General features: G+C 31.8%; 1 protein-coding gene across 1 annotated transcript; it reads right to left on the reverse strand.

Annotated features, from left to right (window-relative positions):
* Positions 1–201: 201 nt before the first annotated feature.
* On the reverse strand, positions 202–15763 carry LOC106467764 (transmembrane and coiled-coil domain-containing protein 4-like). Its single transcript, XM_022395960.1, has 10 exons — positions 15727–15763; positions 15397–15441; positions 14709–14829; positions 11117–11174; positions 9650–9794; positions 6452–6584; positions 5364–5461; positions 3831–3974; positions 3165–3284; positions 202–455 (listed from the first exon to the last, which is right to left on the reverse strand). The coding sequence occupies exons 1-10, from the start codon at positions 15761–15763 to the stop codon at positions 250–252; spliced, it is 1107 nt and encodes a 368-aa protein (XP_022251668.1). The 3' UTR covers positions 202–249.
* Positions 15764–16075: the final 312 nt, after the last annotated feature.

The following is a 16075-nucleotide window of genomic DNA, read 5'->3' on the forward strand; positions in this document are numbered from 1 at the left end:
TCTATCATGATAACTTATAAAAACTTTTACTATTTTTTTTTTTCTTAAGTGATTATTTCTACATCTCAAGAATACTCTTGTTATTTTGTGTATTTATCCAGTTAAGTTAGATCACATTAATTTATTTAACGTCTTTTGAGACATAGAAATAATCAGTTAAGAAGATTGCAAAAATTTTTTATAGAAAAAAAGAATTATTACGCACATTATCTCCATGTAAAGTTTACTTTCACATTTCTTGTTTAATACTCAGAACACTCTTATGTAAAATGTTCCAAGCCGATACTGACCGGACAGAATAGTGTACTTCAGAGCCTCTTGAGCTGCCATCGTGACGGCAAAGCTAAAGAGGTAATCCATGGCCTTTCCGAGATCATGAAGGTAAGATGATTCGTACCGCAGACAGTACTGCTCCCTTGAATGTAGCAGAGTATGCCATGGCCTTTGAAAGGCCTCTGAATAAAATTATATTAAAGGCCTTTTTAATGATTTTGTCAGATGAACATAAAGTTTATAATTTGTGTCATTCTACTAAAACACTACACTTGATAATTTGTGTCATTCTACTAAAACACTACACTTGATAATTTGTGTCATTCTACTAAAACACTACACTTGATAATTTGTGTCATTCTACTAAAACACTACACTTGATAATTTGTGTCATTCTACTAAAACACTACACTTGATAATTTGTGTCATTCTACTAAAACACTACACCACACTTGATAATTTGTCATTCTACTAAAACACTACACTACACTTTATAATTTGTTACATTCTACTAAAACACTACACTTGATAATTTGTGTCATTCTACTAAAACACTACACCACACTTGATAATTTGTGTCATTCTACTAAAACACTACACCACACTTGATAATTTGTCATTCTACTAAAACACTACACTACACTTTATAATTTGTTACATTCTACTAAAACACTACACTACACTTTATAATTTGTTACATTCTACTAAAACACTACACTACACTTTATAATTTGTGTCATTCTACTAAAACATTACACTACACTTGATAATTTGTCATTCTACTAAAACACTACACTACACTTTATAATTTGGTACATTCTACTAAAATACTACACTACACCTGATAATTTGTGTCATTCTACTAAAACATTACACTACACCTGATAATTTGTGTCATTCTACTAAAACACTACGCTACACTCGACAATTTGTTTATGAAGTTCACATATAAACTAGAAGAAACAACAAAAAATAATTAAAAGTAAATGAAGATAGTCAAATTATTCAAAGAGCAATTGTTCTGGAAAACTTTTAAAACACTGAGTATTCTTTATTCTTTAAGAGCATACATTGAGTTAATTATTTTAGTTTCCAGAAACCTGTTTACTACTTTGGCAGTTGATTATCTAATACATTTATCACTTATCCTTTAATTAATGTAAAATATTCTCTAGGGTATAAAAGCATTTGTATTTAAACACAATCATATTTAATGCATCAATTTTTGCATTTCTTGTTTCTTAACTTACACAAATATAGAAACTCCAGTACACAAATCAAACAAAAACACCCGATTAACACAAAATTTGAGGAAATACACACACCAAGAAATTGAATTTGTTTACTCTTAACTATTTAATTCAACAAGTAGCAAGAAAAAACTTAGCGAATAATTTCCTGTGATTTATTAACTGACATAGATGAACTCAGAACTTCTGCTCAAAGCTGCACTATGGCATTTTATACATAACCATACCTACTTTGAACTGATAGACTAGAGGAGAGGAAACTGGTCAACAGCATCCACTGTCAACTCTGGGGCTACACTCTGCTCAAAGCTGTATTATGGCATTTTACACATAACCATACCTAATTTTGAACTGATAGACTAGAGGAGAGGCAACTGGTCAACAGCATCCACTGTCAACTCTGGGGCTACACTCTGCTCAAAGCTGTATTATGGCATTTTATACATAACCATACCTAATTTGAACTGACAGACTAGACTAGAGGAAACTGGTCAACAGCATCCACTGTCAACTCTGGGGCTACACTCGTTCCTCACCATATAATAAGATGTGAATCCAAAGGACTCAAACTAAGAACCCTTCATTTCACAATCTCGGCACACTAAACACCAGGTCATGCCCAGCCTTAATAAATGATGAAAGTTGATACAAAGCAGTTAGAATTCATTATTGGTGCCACAGCGTATTGAAACTATTTCATATCTAAGCACAGAAACTCATTTGTTCAAGACACAAAAAGTCTATCAATTACAAAATAATACATTTGGTTAATATTAGTGTTTTAATTACATATTTTACAACCAGTCAACATTATTTCTCATTCACAATGAATGACATGTACTTAAAGGAATGGTCAAAGACTGGGTGAAATAATGTTATTTGAGGCATTATGGGAAATATTTTTAGATGTTCCATTGCAGTTATTACATAGCTTAACAAGTTTACTGCTGAGCACGTACATGTGCACCCTTAGCATTCATTCACAAAACACACGTGCGTCGTAAATACAAGAAATGTAGTTTGGTTTAAATCTAACACAAAGCTTCACAAGAGCCATTTGCACTACGCATCCCTAATTTAGCAGTGAAAGACTAGAGGGGAGGCAGCTAGTCATCACCACCTACCCCCAACTATTGAGCTACTCTTTTACCAATGAATAATGTCACTGACCATCAAATGATAATGCCCCCATGGCTGAAAGGGCGAACATGTTTGGTGGGACGGGGATTCGAATACGCGACCGACAGACTGAAAATTGAGCACCATAACCACTTCCAATGGCTTACACTTGCAATGTATGTATGTATTTAACGTATTCTTGTAATAATCCGATTAATGTGCCAAAACAACAACAAAAGCACCCAGATTATGAAATCTGATAAGGTACATATAGCAGAGAAACAATACAACATTAAGACTACTACTTAAGTACGATCGTTAAGCACGACACAGTGCATAAAATTCAAGACAAATGTTCGTATTACCACGACTCCATTAAAAACAAAACCTGATATTATTCCTCTATACACCAAAAGTCATTTTCTTAATTACCTAAACATCCTTGAACGTAAGTAGCATAACATTGTACATATGAAATTATTCATTATATTTTTAAGAGAGTAAGTAAAGTCTGTCCCACACCTGGTGACTTTTCTGACAACCAGCCAGAAATAGCCAGGGTTATATGTAGTTCATTTCCCTCAGTGAGAACATCAAAAGCAAATTCTTCAATATCTCCAACTCTCTTCTTCATTTTGTATCCTGTCAAACAACCACAGACAAAAACTAATAATTCACAAACTATTTTAATTCTGAAAATAGACTTTGCGTCAAAAAATATCCAAACATATTTTTATAACAAAACAAAATTGTAACTCTACAAACACACTAATTAAACTCCTAATTAGGAGTTTAATTACTGTGTTTGTACAGCTATAATTTTGTTTTCTTATAAAAATATGTTTGGATATTGTTTGACGTAAACTCTATTTTCGGAATTAAAATAGAAAGTAACCTATACTAAACTTAATTTACAAACTATCCATAATAACAGGTTTGTGAATTGTTAGTTTTTGTGTGTGGTTTTTAAATTCAAAAATGTAAATGTTATATTCTAGATTCAACAAAATACAACAGCAGTTTCATAATTATTATCAAAAAGCATTTTAGTTTATATGTTAAATTTGTTCTTAATTAGATAATATGTTGTATTTCTAGATTTTAAGATGAAACTCTTCAAAATCTTTAAAAATTTAGCAAGTACTTAAGCTTATCCTGTTCTCCAACCAAATATCAAGGATCCCTCACCCGTTAATCCTGCACCGGCAACACCGAAGAGGGAACCAATAATAGCTACTCCTGCTGCAGATCCCAATGCTGCAGCTCCTGCAGTTCCAATTACAGCACCGGCTCCAGCCGCCACAAGTGGAGCCGCTAGTCCACCCGTCAGACCTGAAGTACAAGCTCACTTTCAAACTTGGCAAGAATAAACTTAAGGAACACAATGGGCTATCTGTCCCATGCCCTCAACGGGTATCGAACCTAGTTTTTAGTGTTATAAGTTCTGGTATCAAACGAAGGGCCTCTTTTATTTATTGTTTCATTACATTTTCAATGGACATTTATCACTGGCTATACCAACCTATTCTATCATTAATAGCCTTGCAATAATTAAAAAATATTTTAAAACGTGTTTCTAAAATCACTCTTGATACTTCAAAGTAAAAGGTATTTTTAACAATAAGCCGAACTTGATAAAATATTTCTTTTCTTCTACGAAATATGTTTATAATATATATATGTTTATTTCATAAACAGAAACGAAAAGTGTATAATTCAGTTTTTTGTCTGCTACATTTTACAATTTGAGAAGATGCATACATGATAATTCTCATATAATTCATCTTAATAGAAAGGAAGATGGGGACTTTTTAAAAATTCATCTTTAGAGAAAGAAAGATGGGGGACTTTTTTAAAAATTCATCTTTAGAGAAAGGAAGATGAGTAAATTAATTAGATGCTGCTTCAAAAAGAAAAAAGAAATTATTCTGCTTAAAACTGATTTCCATACATATCAATGTACAGCTCTATAAAAAAGTACAATGGTCAATATTATATCAATGTATAATTAAAAGCGTGTGTGTGGTGCTTTAATCCATCTGTCTACCTAGACTGAAATTTGATACTTCAACTGAAATGGCACATACAAGTGGACTGAATGTTATGGTCAGAGACCTCTAGAGTTTAATTATAGCCATACCGAACAGCAAGAACAACCAATCAGCAGCACCTGCCACCTACACAACTATTCTTAACCAAACTCTAGACTTGACAGTTGCGTTTATGAGACCAAAGCCACTGGTCCACACGCAGTCCAAACATGAAACAAGAGAATGAAAGTGATACACCATAATATTAGAACTAACTATTCATAGTTTTGTTTTGAGTTTACTTACTGATTAATTACATGAGACCAAAGCCACTGGTCCACACGCAGTCCAAACATGAAACAAGAGAATGAGTTTACTTACTGATTATCTTGTTTGTTTGTAATTAAGCACAAAGCTACACAAGGGGCTATCTGTGCTCTGCCCACCATGGGTATCGAAACCCGGATTCTAGCGTTGTAAGTCCGCAGACATACCGCTGTGCCACTGGGAGGCTTTACTGATTAATTACATTATATACAAGTTACAGCTTTTACGGTAATGTTGTACCTGTTCTAAAACAAATCTTACCAACTGTAAAAGTTGTATGTAAAAAAAAAAACCTATTTTAATAGCAGAGCAAACACCTTGTATAAAACTTTCACATACTGATTAAGTTATGAAAGTAACCTACCAATAACAGCTCCCCCGCCAACAGATGCTAGTCCGATCATAAAATATTTTTTGAATTTCTTATTACGTTTCCTTTTGGCAGCATCTTGCTTCTCCTCACTGAAAAGATGATAAATAGAAAAAAATCTGTTATAAATATTGGTTACACTGCAACGAGCATAAACATATTTTGTAGTTCAGCTACAACCAGCACTGTTTCCCCCTATGACAGTAATAATCTTTTCAAACTTTTTTTTCTCTTTTAATTTTTTATTAAGATAAAATAGATGGATTATTATCCCCCCTAAGGGTGAGTTCAATGGATTATTATCCCCCTAAGGGTGAGTTCAACTAAGATCAAATATAAAGACTCCAAAAGAAAAGCATCTCACAATATCACACTCTAAGAATATTTTATTTTATTGAGATTTTTGACTCAAAATTTCACTATCGTGTAAAGAAAGTGCAAATATGAATTAATCCCTTCTACGTATATGTATATCGACACATACACACAGAACTTGTTATCCTCATAAACCATATTAATATCAAAAACTAATTCGCTGAATTAAAAGAGGGAGAGACATAAGTGTTAAGTGAATATTGTTTTTTATTATCACACTATATGTACTTACACGTACTCACAACCTCAGTAATGTTGACCAACTCACAACCTCAGTAATGTTGACCGACTTAACCCAAAACTTCCATCAGCTTTTTTAAACAAGTTTTTTTAATCTATTTATGTACTAAACTCCTCGTGTGTCCACAACTTTGTTGGTTACATGGCCCCGAGTAAATACAAGTTACACACACAAATAACTTAAGACAACCTTAATCTTACTCATTACTATTAAGAACTTCTGCATGTTTAACATAGAAAATGAAAGATTTCATCCAATATTTTATGTAGGTTCTTAACAACGAATGTTCTAACGGACAAAAAAATAAAATTACTCAATATGTTACAACAATAGTTTTTAAAATAATGACCAAACCTCCAAATTTGAACAAAAAAAACCAATTAAAAATCACAATGAATGTTACTTCCTGAAAGTCTGTGTATATTATTACTATAATGTCAAACTGAAAATAAGAAGAAACACTTACTCTGACTGCTGTGGACCATCTTTAGACAACATTTCTACCAATGAGTCTTCATACAGTTCTACAAGTGGAAGTGCCACCTTTAACAGCCAGGCAACATGTAATATGAGAACTCGCATTCGAGCATCATAGACCCCTGGTTTTTTGTAAAGAAATAATTATACAATTAAAAAACCTTTTATTACTGAAACCACAAATTGACTAACATTTTCAACAGATCTACTTAACATACATCTAGAGGAAAAAAATTACAACTAAAAAAAATATATATAAATTTTTTAAATTGCATTTGCTTTGAAATTGTATATTCGGTACAAAAAATTGCAAAGCAAAAATTAAATATCTATAATTCAGTAGATTAATGAAAAAGTTTAAATGTAAAGTCACATTTTCAGTGATAAGACAATGGTAAATTAAAGCTGACAAATCATAGCCTTTTAGTTATTTTATATTTACTTTTTTTTATCATGATTAAGCCATTTTTAAATAGAATTTTTAAATGTTACTGTTTATGTGGTGTGGTTTCTACATCATATACATAAGTGAACCCCTTTTTTTTTTCTATACTTCAGAAATGTGTGAAAATATTGTAAAAATCTAACATTTACTCAACCTCAAGTTATCTGTATCGTTTAAAGATTGTTAAAGCATCATAATGTTTTTTTTTCAAAAGAAAATGTTTTGTTTGCAATGTGGTGAGGGTTACATAGACATTTTGCTTATATACATGGACCTTTAGTAAAATATAAATTTATCCTATTATACAAAATGAATTTCTTACTGATGGTACCCTTCTTGAAATTCAATCAGTTAATATCCTTCTACAATGATTACCCAATACCACAATGATAACATTCAAGACTATAATTTGCTGTATTAAGCCTACTTTATACATTCTGATGCAGCGCTATATTAAGCCTACTTCATACATTCTGATGCAGTGCTATATTAAGCCTACTTCATACATTCTGATGCAGTGCTATATTAAGCCTACTTTATACATTCTGATGCAGTGCTATATTAAGCCTACTTGATACATTCTGATACAGTGCTATATTAATATTATTTAATATGTAATATTACAAGGTGTTTGTGCACATAAAATTGTATCATTCATTATGAAAATGAGAGTTTTAATAAATATCCATCAATGTGTTAGTAATCAGAAAACAACATATACAAATATCTCAGCCAATGAAAAGCACCTAAAACAGCCATAAAAAGTACAGGTAACTATCAAACGAGTATCTGATTTCTGTACACACAACTTTAGACAACATAGCAAGGTATGTAAAAGCATTTTAAATTTCAACTATTTACACTACCTATTAGTTATTTTTGAATTATAGATGTAACGTTTACACACTTTTCGGTCTTAAATACTAGCTAAAAAACACACAAAACAGCATAGCTTTGCTATGAAAAATAGGCAGCAACAATGTAAATGTACGACAATGTATAAAGACACTGGGTGTATATTCGTTAAATATAGGTGCTGTAGATGTATTTTTTTCTATAACACTTCATTTATAGACAGAAACAAAGAGAAAATACCTGTTATTAATCCTGTTGGCAGAGGCAAAAAAGATGAATTGATGAACAATTAAAAACATAATTCAGAAATATTATAATATAACAACATTCAAGGAGTTAGTAAATGACAAAGAATGATGCTTTTGTACCGAATACCACGACCGTAACAAAGGTGAAACAGTAAAAACAGGTAAAATAAATAGTAGGATATAATTATGGGAAAAATATATATATATATATTAAACATAATACAGACACATAGTTCTGAAAATAAATATTAATGGCAGAATTTATGTTGACGTAGTAGTAGTGAACTAATCTAACTATACATATATTTATTGAACACCAGTCATACCCAGAATATACCATTTGTATATAAATATTTTACCATATAATCTTTGTTTAATCTCACCAGGTGTGATTCTACTTATTGTTAAATTTCCAAGTCATCATTCAGCAATACTAACACAGAGCTGGAGATGATGGTTGCTTTTTAGTTGTAAATCAAACAGAGTCTGACACAAATCATGCAAACTGTCGTATCAAATTTAAAAAAGGTATTATCAAAAAAAGGTAACTTAGATCGGGGGGGGGGTAAGTCTTTTGTGATTTTTGGAATCTGTACATGTACTGAAATAGACTCACCAAGGTCGATCTCACAATATATAAAATTTTGGCACATAAGCTTTGATAATAACATGTAATATCAGCTTTTACACTTTCCTAACTTTTTTAGATACGTGTGCAAATTAATATTTCATGACAGTGCCTTTCAATTAGTACTTTATATCAGTAGGCCCATAAAGCGAGGTAAAAAATATGTTAATTACATTCCTCCTAATTATCTACCTTGGACTTGTTTTCCACAAGTCACTTTTCAAGAGGCCTTCTGTTCAATACCAGAACTTGTTAGTTTGGCTGGATGATGAGAGACAAAAAGATTCTCTGAAATGTTCATTTGTATCTGCAGTACAAAGCTTTAAAAGTTACAGTTTAAATATTGAAAGCTGGCAAAGCATCAGAAACCAACAAGCTCAAAATCTGTGTTAAAAATCATATTAACTGCAGATGTGACACACAGATTAACTGCAGATGTGACATATAGGAGACAAGAGATAGATCTGAATTGCTATTTTTACATGCCTCTGGTTTGAAGTCTGTGATGGACAATTAAGAAAAAATGTGGGAAAAAACATCTTCAGCTTTGTTTGTTCTTCCCGAAGAAGAATAGTTAACTATTCGAGAATCGCTCGAGTTTTGGGTCTTATTTTAAGTCTTCAGCTTACTTGATTTTTATCCAGGTTTTAGGCCTGTTGTTTACTGATGCTTTGCCAACATCCATTTAAACCAAAGCCAGTACTTTATAGTTGTGGTGTAACCCAAAACTTACTTTGAGATTTTAAAACTTAAATAACTTTTACATTTTTCTTACAGAAACTTTGATACATAAGGAATAAATATTCTTGGAACTTGAATCATTAAAATGTATTACTTGCCAATGGTGATAGTTAATTCGTTATTCAACATGTCCATTTTCCTAGAAGTATAACACGAACTATATTAAGGTAAAGAAATGAGGCATCAAAAATGTTTTAGTACTACAAGCTTTTAGTGTTAAATGCTTACCACATAGAAAATGAACATTAGTTAAGGTTACGTCATACAGACCTTCTTTAACAGCTACAAGAATAAGCTCTTCAACAACTTTTAGGCAGTTCTCCTTTAGAGCCGGTTCTTCTCGAAGCAAAGCAACATACGTTTCAAAGTCTCCTCCTGAATCTCCTTGCAAAATAGCTTTCATTGCCGAGTCTACCTAAACATTGGTGAAACAACAACGTAAAACTTGACAGGAACTATCTAAGATCCACTGGCATTTACAAAGCGTGAAACCAGAGAAACAGGGACGTTTGCGCACAAAAAATAAAATAATTCATATTGTTCATTTCATAATAAGGTTTAAAAAAAATCATCCAAGTTCAGCTTATGTTTGATTTGCAATAAAAATAATACTGAAACAAAAATTCAACAAACTCTATAAACTCTATTTATAGTTCTATAAATAACGACTCTATATCGTGTTCAGTTTGCTTAAATGATTCTTAAGTACAGGGTGGCACAAAAAAGGTACCCATCATTTAATTTATACAACTTATGTATATCGATTCTAAAAGTTTTATTTGTATTTCAGATAACGTTGGAAGATGTCTAAAAATAAACCCAAGACCAGTGATGAATTAAAGCAACAAATCACAAATGCTTTCTATCGATTCAGAGTTGAAAGTTGTGTGACAGCATGTCAGGCACTCCGTCATAGACGTCATGATTGTTTGAATGCTGATGAAGCCCGGTTTGAGCATCTCAAATGATTCAGCAGTGTATATATACAGTTAAAATGTTGTATGAAATATTAACAAAGATTTTTTTACTGGCTTGTAGGTTCATTTACTGTAGTCATATGAGCATTCGAAATATGGGTAAACTTTTTGAGCCACCCTGTATAACTGCACATTTGGGCATTGTATATAATACTTATTGTGAAATCATTAGAGAATAAATGATTATTTTTATCAAGTTTGAGCCTATTCCACTAAATGTATTAGTTGTTATGGTCTAGGAAAGACAGAAAGATTACTATGGCCAAAAGCAATACACATTAATAGCTATAAAAAAAAAAGCCAAACTAAAGAAAAAATAATGATGTAAATAGCTTCTTGGTTAGAGCTACTCTTTTTACATGCATGTTTTAGATAGTGTTTAATACCCTTAAATATGGGATACTGAGCAACCCATGCAATGTAACACTTTCCAATCACTTGGACATGAAAGAAGGGTATTTACTGTTACGGAATACATTAGTGTCCAAAATAGTAAACTCTCCATGGAACTGCTAGAGTTTCAACTTTTCTTTAAGTAGCGTAATATATTGTTCAAAAGTATTATTTGACATATTACTTCAAGAGACTTTAAACAAATTAAAACATATCAAGCAACGTAAAGAAAAGATAAATGAAATCAATACAACACTGCTTTCATCCTATATTCTATTGTAATTTATATTTCTTTTTAAATGCTCAATTAATCAACATATCAACTATAGACAAATCTTTCAAAAGAGAAATATCGAAAATATTTTACCTGCTTTGGAAGTTCCAGATGTTGTCGTAAATACACGATGCATCTTTCACAATACGAGCTGAAAATAAATAAGAACAGTAACTTTTATATGTAAATACAAAAACAAGTCTTATATTTAACTACTAAACAAAAAAATATCTCAGGAAGAATGTCATGTTCTAAACTCAAAACTACTTCTTTTGAAAAAATAAAAAAGTACCTAAGACTACAGATTCTATTTCTAATCTGTCCCTTCTCTGTTTCTGTGGTAACGTCATCTTCTGGTGATAAGAAAGTTACACAGTTTATAGTTACAAACTATACATATAGTTTCATATGTACCTTACCATATGTAATAACTATCAGTCCAGGTATTAATACCATTACTCAGACATCACTGTGCTCTACACAGTCTTACAGATTACTCAGAGAAGGGGAAGTCAGCAGAGCAAAGAAATAATAAATGTTGATTACATTTTAGTTTTAAAATTAAAGACTATGCAATAGAACTCTTCTTCTTGACACTTGGGATGGGATTCAATCATTCCAAAAAAAAAACAAGACAAAACCGGAGTTAGGAGAAGCTCTGAACAACAAGAAATATGCAACAGCAGTTTGCAGTTAAATAAGTCTAGGTTTTAAACAATATAGTAATGAAAACATAACACAGTTAAAGAAAATACTGCTGAATAAAAATAAGGCAATAAAAAATGATTATGAAAATATAAATAAAACATATAAAAACGGTTAATATGAACCATTCATTAACACCAAAATTGTTCTTTAATTGGTGTTTGGGGGGGGATGTAGTGTGACAATTACTTTAAAATGAAAAAATGTAATGACCATCTTTATCCTAGTTCCCACCTACAAGCTTATCTTGATCTTAAACAGAAATGCTAGATAAGTGTTCTCGTGTATGTTCAGCAAGCATATGGTTGGTTTCTTCTAAGTAAAGGTGACTAAACTTGTCTCAAGTAATACAATAAATATTTAGATGTACAGGTGACCATTAATAGACTAGGCCGACTGTTCTGTGATCAGTGTAAAGGCTTTAGTGTCACCCGATAGTCGCTCGTCATTCAAAGGTCGACGAGGGAAAAGTACATTTTTAATGTTGGTGTCATTTACAAAGAACTAATGGTTATTATGGAACATGTGACTGACAGTACTGTCCTGTGTTTATCAACAGTGGCAGTCAGAGTGAGGTAGCATACGTGTCGTCGGAATCTGTAAACTGTACATGTTGGTGTTAGAAGTATGGTATCGTTTAAGGTAGCCAATCTTTGAAAAACTGATTTGAATATTGTGTGTATGTATAGATTATATTATGAAGAAAAATAGTTGGGTAGCCACATTTTGTCAAAGAAATGGAGCATCGTGATAGATTTGTTATTATATACTTGGTGGTTACTGCGTGTCCCGTGTCATCTGGTAAGTTCTGATTTGGGAATGTTTTCTCTTTACATACGGAGAATGACTGGAGTGGAAATGTTAGTAGTTATATGTGTTTGTTGGTGTAATGTACAGATTTTGTCATTAATCATCAAAATATTTATGTCAAGGAAGGAGATGATTTGGCCAGAAAGAGAAGATGTGTATCAGAGTGATGGGTGAAAGGATTTAACAAACTGAAGAATAGGATGAAGTTCATCACTAATGCATGTTGCTATGCTAAAAACATCATCACAGGAAGGATCCATTTTGGTTCCCATGGCTACATCCTGCAGTTGTTTATAGAATTTATTGTCAAAAGAAAAGACATTTAATGATAGAATTGGTTTGAGTAATCTGATTGGAGTTCTGGTAGGTGGATGTAGGGGATCCCTTTTGTCAAGGTAGTGTTGTACGGCCTTAAGTCCATCCTCGTATGGAATGGAGATACGCACAAATGTTATGTCAAGTGTGAATAAACCAATAGAATCCAATTCTTGGTCAAAATTCTCAATTTTTTGTAAGACATCAACGATGTCTTGATTGTAAATAGAGAATCAATAAACTAAGGAAATATGAATGGAATAGATATAATAAAAAATGAGTTCAGGATGGCAGCTGCACGTATAAACTCTGGGTCTACAGAGATTGTCTGGTTTATTTATCTTAGAAAGAAGATAAAATACCCAAAATCTAAGGTCTTTTATAATTAAATTTTTGGCTTCTAACGAAGTTCATGATTTTTTATCAATAGTTCTATAATGAACAGTCTGTTGATATTCATCAAGAGAAGTGTTATTACAAACAACATAGGACGATTGGTCCGACAGTTGTTGGCAAAAATTATGAAGATAAAGCTCCTTCTTCCAAACAATTACTGCCCCTCCTTTGTCAGTTTGTTTTATTACAATGTCATCAAGGCAATTAAAATTGTGCAAAGCATTTTTTTTTTTTGCCTTTAGTAAGGTTTCTTGAAGATGCTGTACTTGTGAAATTGAATATGTGAATTTCCTTTCAACGTTTCTCTATTTATTTCTGTACAAGAGATAGAAATATTGATGGTGGTAAGTGGTGTAGCTGTTTCTTGCTGTTCCTAATTTTTATTTGAAGGGTAGAAATATGCTGGGAGACACAAATGGTGAAAAAAAAATTTTCGTGTTTTGCAATGCGTGTATTTCCACATTTCTTAACAGGAAGAAACTTTAGGCCTTTATTACAAATAGAGATCTTACTATCTATTAGGCATAGATCAGGAAGTATTTTGGCAGTAAATTATGTTGTGATTATTGGTAAGTTGTCATGGTTGCTTTATGATGATGGTCCTACGTTCTGACCGAGATTAGAATCTCTCAACTTATTCATGGAGTTAAGATTTATGAGTTTCTTGGATTATAAGTTCTTCATCGAGTTATAATATAAAGAATTTGATTCACAGATCTTATCATGAATGCCATAAATAATACTTTGATCAGAAGATTTGTTTATTTGGCAATATTAACAGCACAGTTCAATTTTAAAAAAGTTTCTCTTTTGGAAGAAAATGTCCCTAAGTAACACAAACCAAACTAATAGAGATTTCATCAGTCTATTCTTTACCATAGCATTACCATGTGAAGAGAGGTAGTTTACAACCACTAAGCGATTAAACTTAGCTTTGAACATATACGAAGAAAAAATACATGATAATGAACCTGGTTTTAGATAAAGTAACTTTGAAGAGATGGAGACCAGAACAATACAGTTGAATAGGGTAGTGATGTAAGTAGTTTAACTTCTCATTACAAAGACTTTTATAAATTCACTTAGAAAGAGACACCCTGTTTAGAAGGATGCTTATGAAATCAGCAAATGATTTATATATAATCAGCTTCAAACATAAACAGAACATCCTGACATAGTCTGTCATAAACTGAAATGCTTTTGTTTCTAGCTCAAAAAAAAGAGTTTGCTTTAAAGGTCATCAATAAAATAAAATAATTTTTAAGGTGACTTATCTCCAAAAGTCAATTTTTTTTAAATCACTTTTGCATTTTTATGTTCTTTCAATACATACACATACACATAAATGACTGACAGCATGCACCTTATACTATAGTATATATACACAGCATATTTTGTAAAGTATACAAAACATATTTCTCCAAACTACCTGTGCACATATATGCAACCTGATACTTACTAATCTGTCTCATCTGCAAACAACTCATGCAGAGATAGAGCACATAAGGCACAACAGGAATAGAGTCCAGCATCACTGATAACATTTTTCAATGGTTTAAGAACTGGATGAACTGGTGGCCCTAAAGGCAAAATTAAAATCTAGTTTAGATATCTTAGAAGACGTAAAATGGTTTTTCGATAGAAGTTTGTTTAAACTGTTAGCACAAACATTCATTAGTTTGTAGGATTAAAAAAACAAAAACTTTCTAGTGACTTAAAATGTCTCTAAGTTCTAACAACAAATAGCATATCTATGATAAATCCTATAATACTTTGTGCATTAAAAAAAATTAATACACGTTTATATATATATATATATATATATTAGAAGCCTTCTCATGCTCTTTGCTGGAAGTAGTGAAATACATTGCTTGGTTACAAAAATAAACTTAAAACACTCTGCTGTGTGATAAGTATCATCATAGTTAACTTTTAATTCAAAACCATGTTCCAAAACAAACATTTTCAATTTAATTTATAATTTAATAAAACAAATACTATACTCCCAATAAAGTTCTAATTGGTGTAATCAGTGCTCATAGTCATAGGTAACCATCTAATCGAGCTAAATGCCCAGTTCTACTTGTCAGTTGTTATCTTTAAACTTGTAGTTGTACTTATAATCTTATATTTAATATAATAATTACCTTTATCAATAGAACACTTAACCAGGTCTTGGCCTAGCCAATCACCTGAAAATCAAAAAGAATGTTTTTGGAGAAATACTGTTTGAGAATGGCACACCCTCCCACAAAATATACAATATTATGATCGTAAAACTAATCAACTTACTAGTACTAGTAGTAGTAAATAAGGCCGCATATGGAAACTAATCCATTATTTATTACAATGCATAATATCATAGTGATATCACAACAAATAACCATACCATTATAATAGTGGATTAACTAATGTTGATTTTAAAATAAACTTTTCTTTAAATTTTATAAATATGATTCGAACTTTACTTTCCTTACCCTTAATTTTATCAGAAACACTGAAACCCAGAGCCATGTTTACATACTTTAGCGCTACCTACCGAAAAACAACAATATATACATATATATCCCTTATCTGGCGATTTTTGGATGGAAAAACCGGGGTGTTCGAGGGTTAAACAACCCTCTTTCACCCCACTCGCAGTATTTGGTGTAAAGTGATCACGAAGAAAAAAAAAGTTAATATGTAGCTGCAAGAAGAGACAAAAGACAGGTAGAAATGAAGGCGAGGGCGTGAGTGTGTTGTCGATAAATATCCCAATAAAAGACAGATAATCAGGGGGAGAAGGGATAAAAAATCCAAACTCACTTTCATTAGTCTGATTCG

Source organism: Limulus polyphemus, unplaced genomic scaffold (genome assembly GCF_000517525.1).
Source record: "Limulus polyphemus unplaced genomic scaffold, Limulus_polyphemus-2.1.2 Scaffold2733, whole genome shotgun sequence".
Taxonomy (NCBI): domain Eukaryota; kingdom Metazoa; phylum Arthropoda; class Merostomata; order Xiphosura; family Limulidae; genus Limulus; species Limulus polyphemus.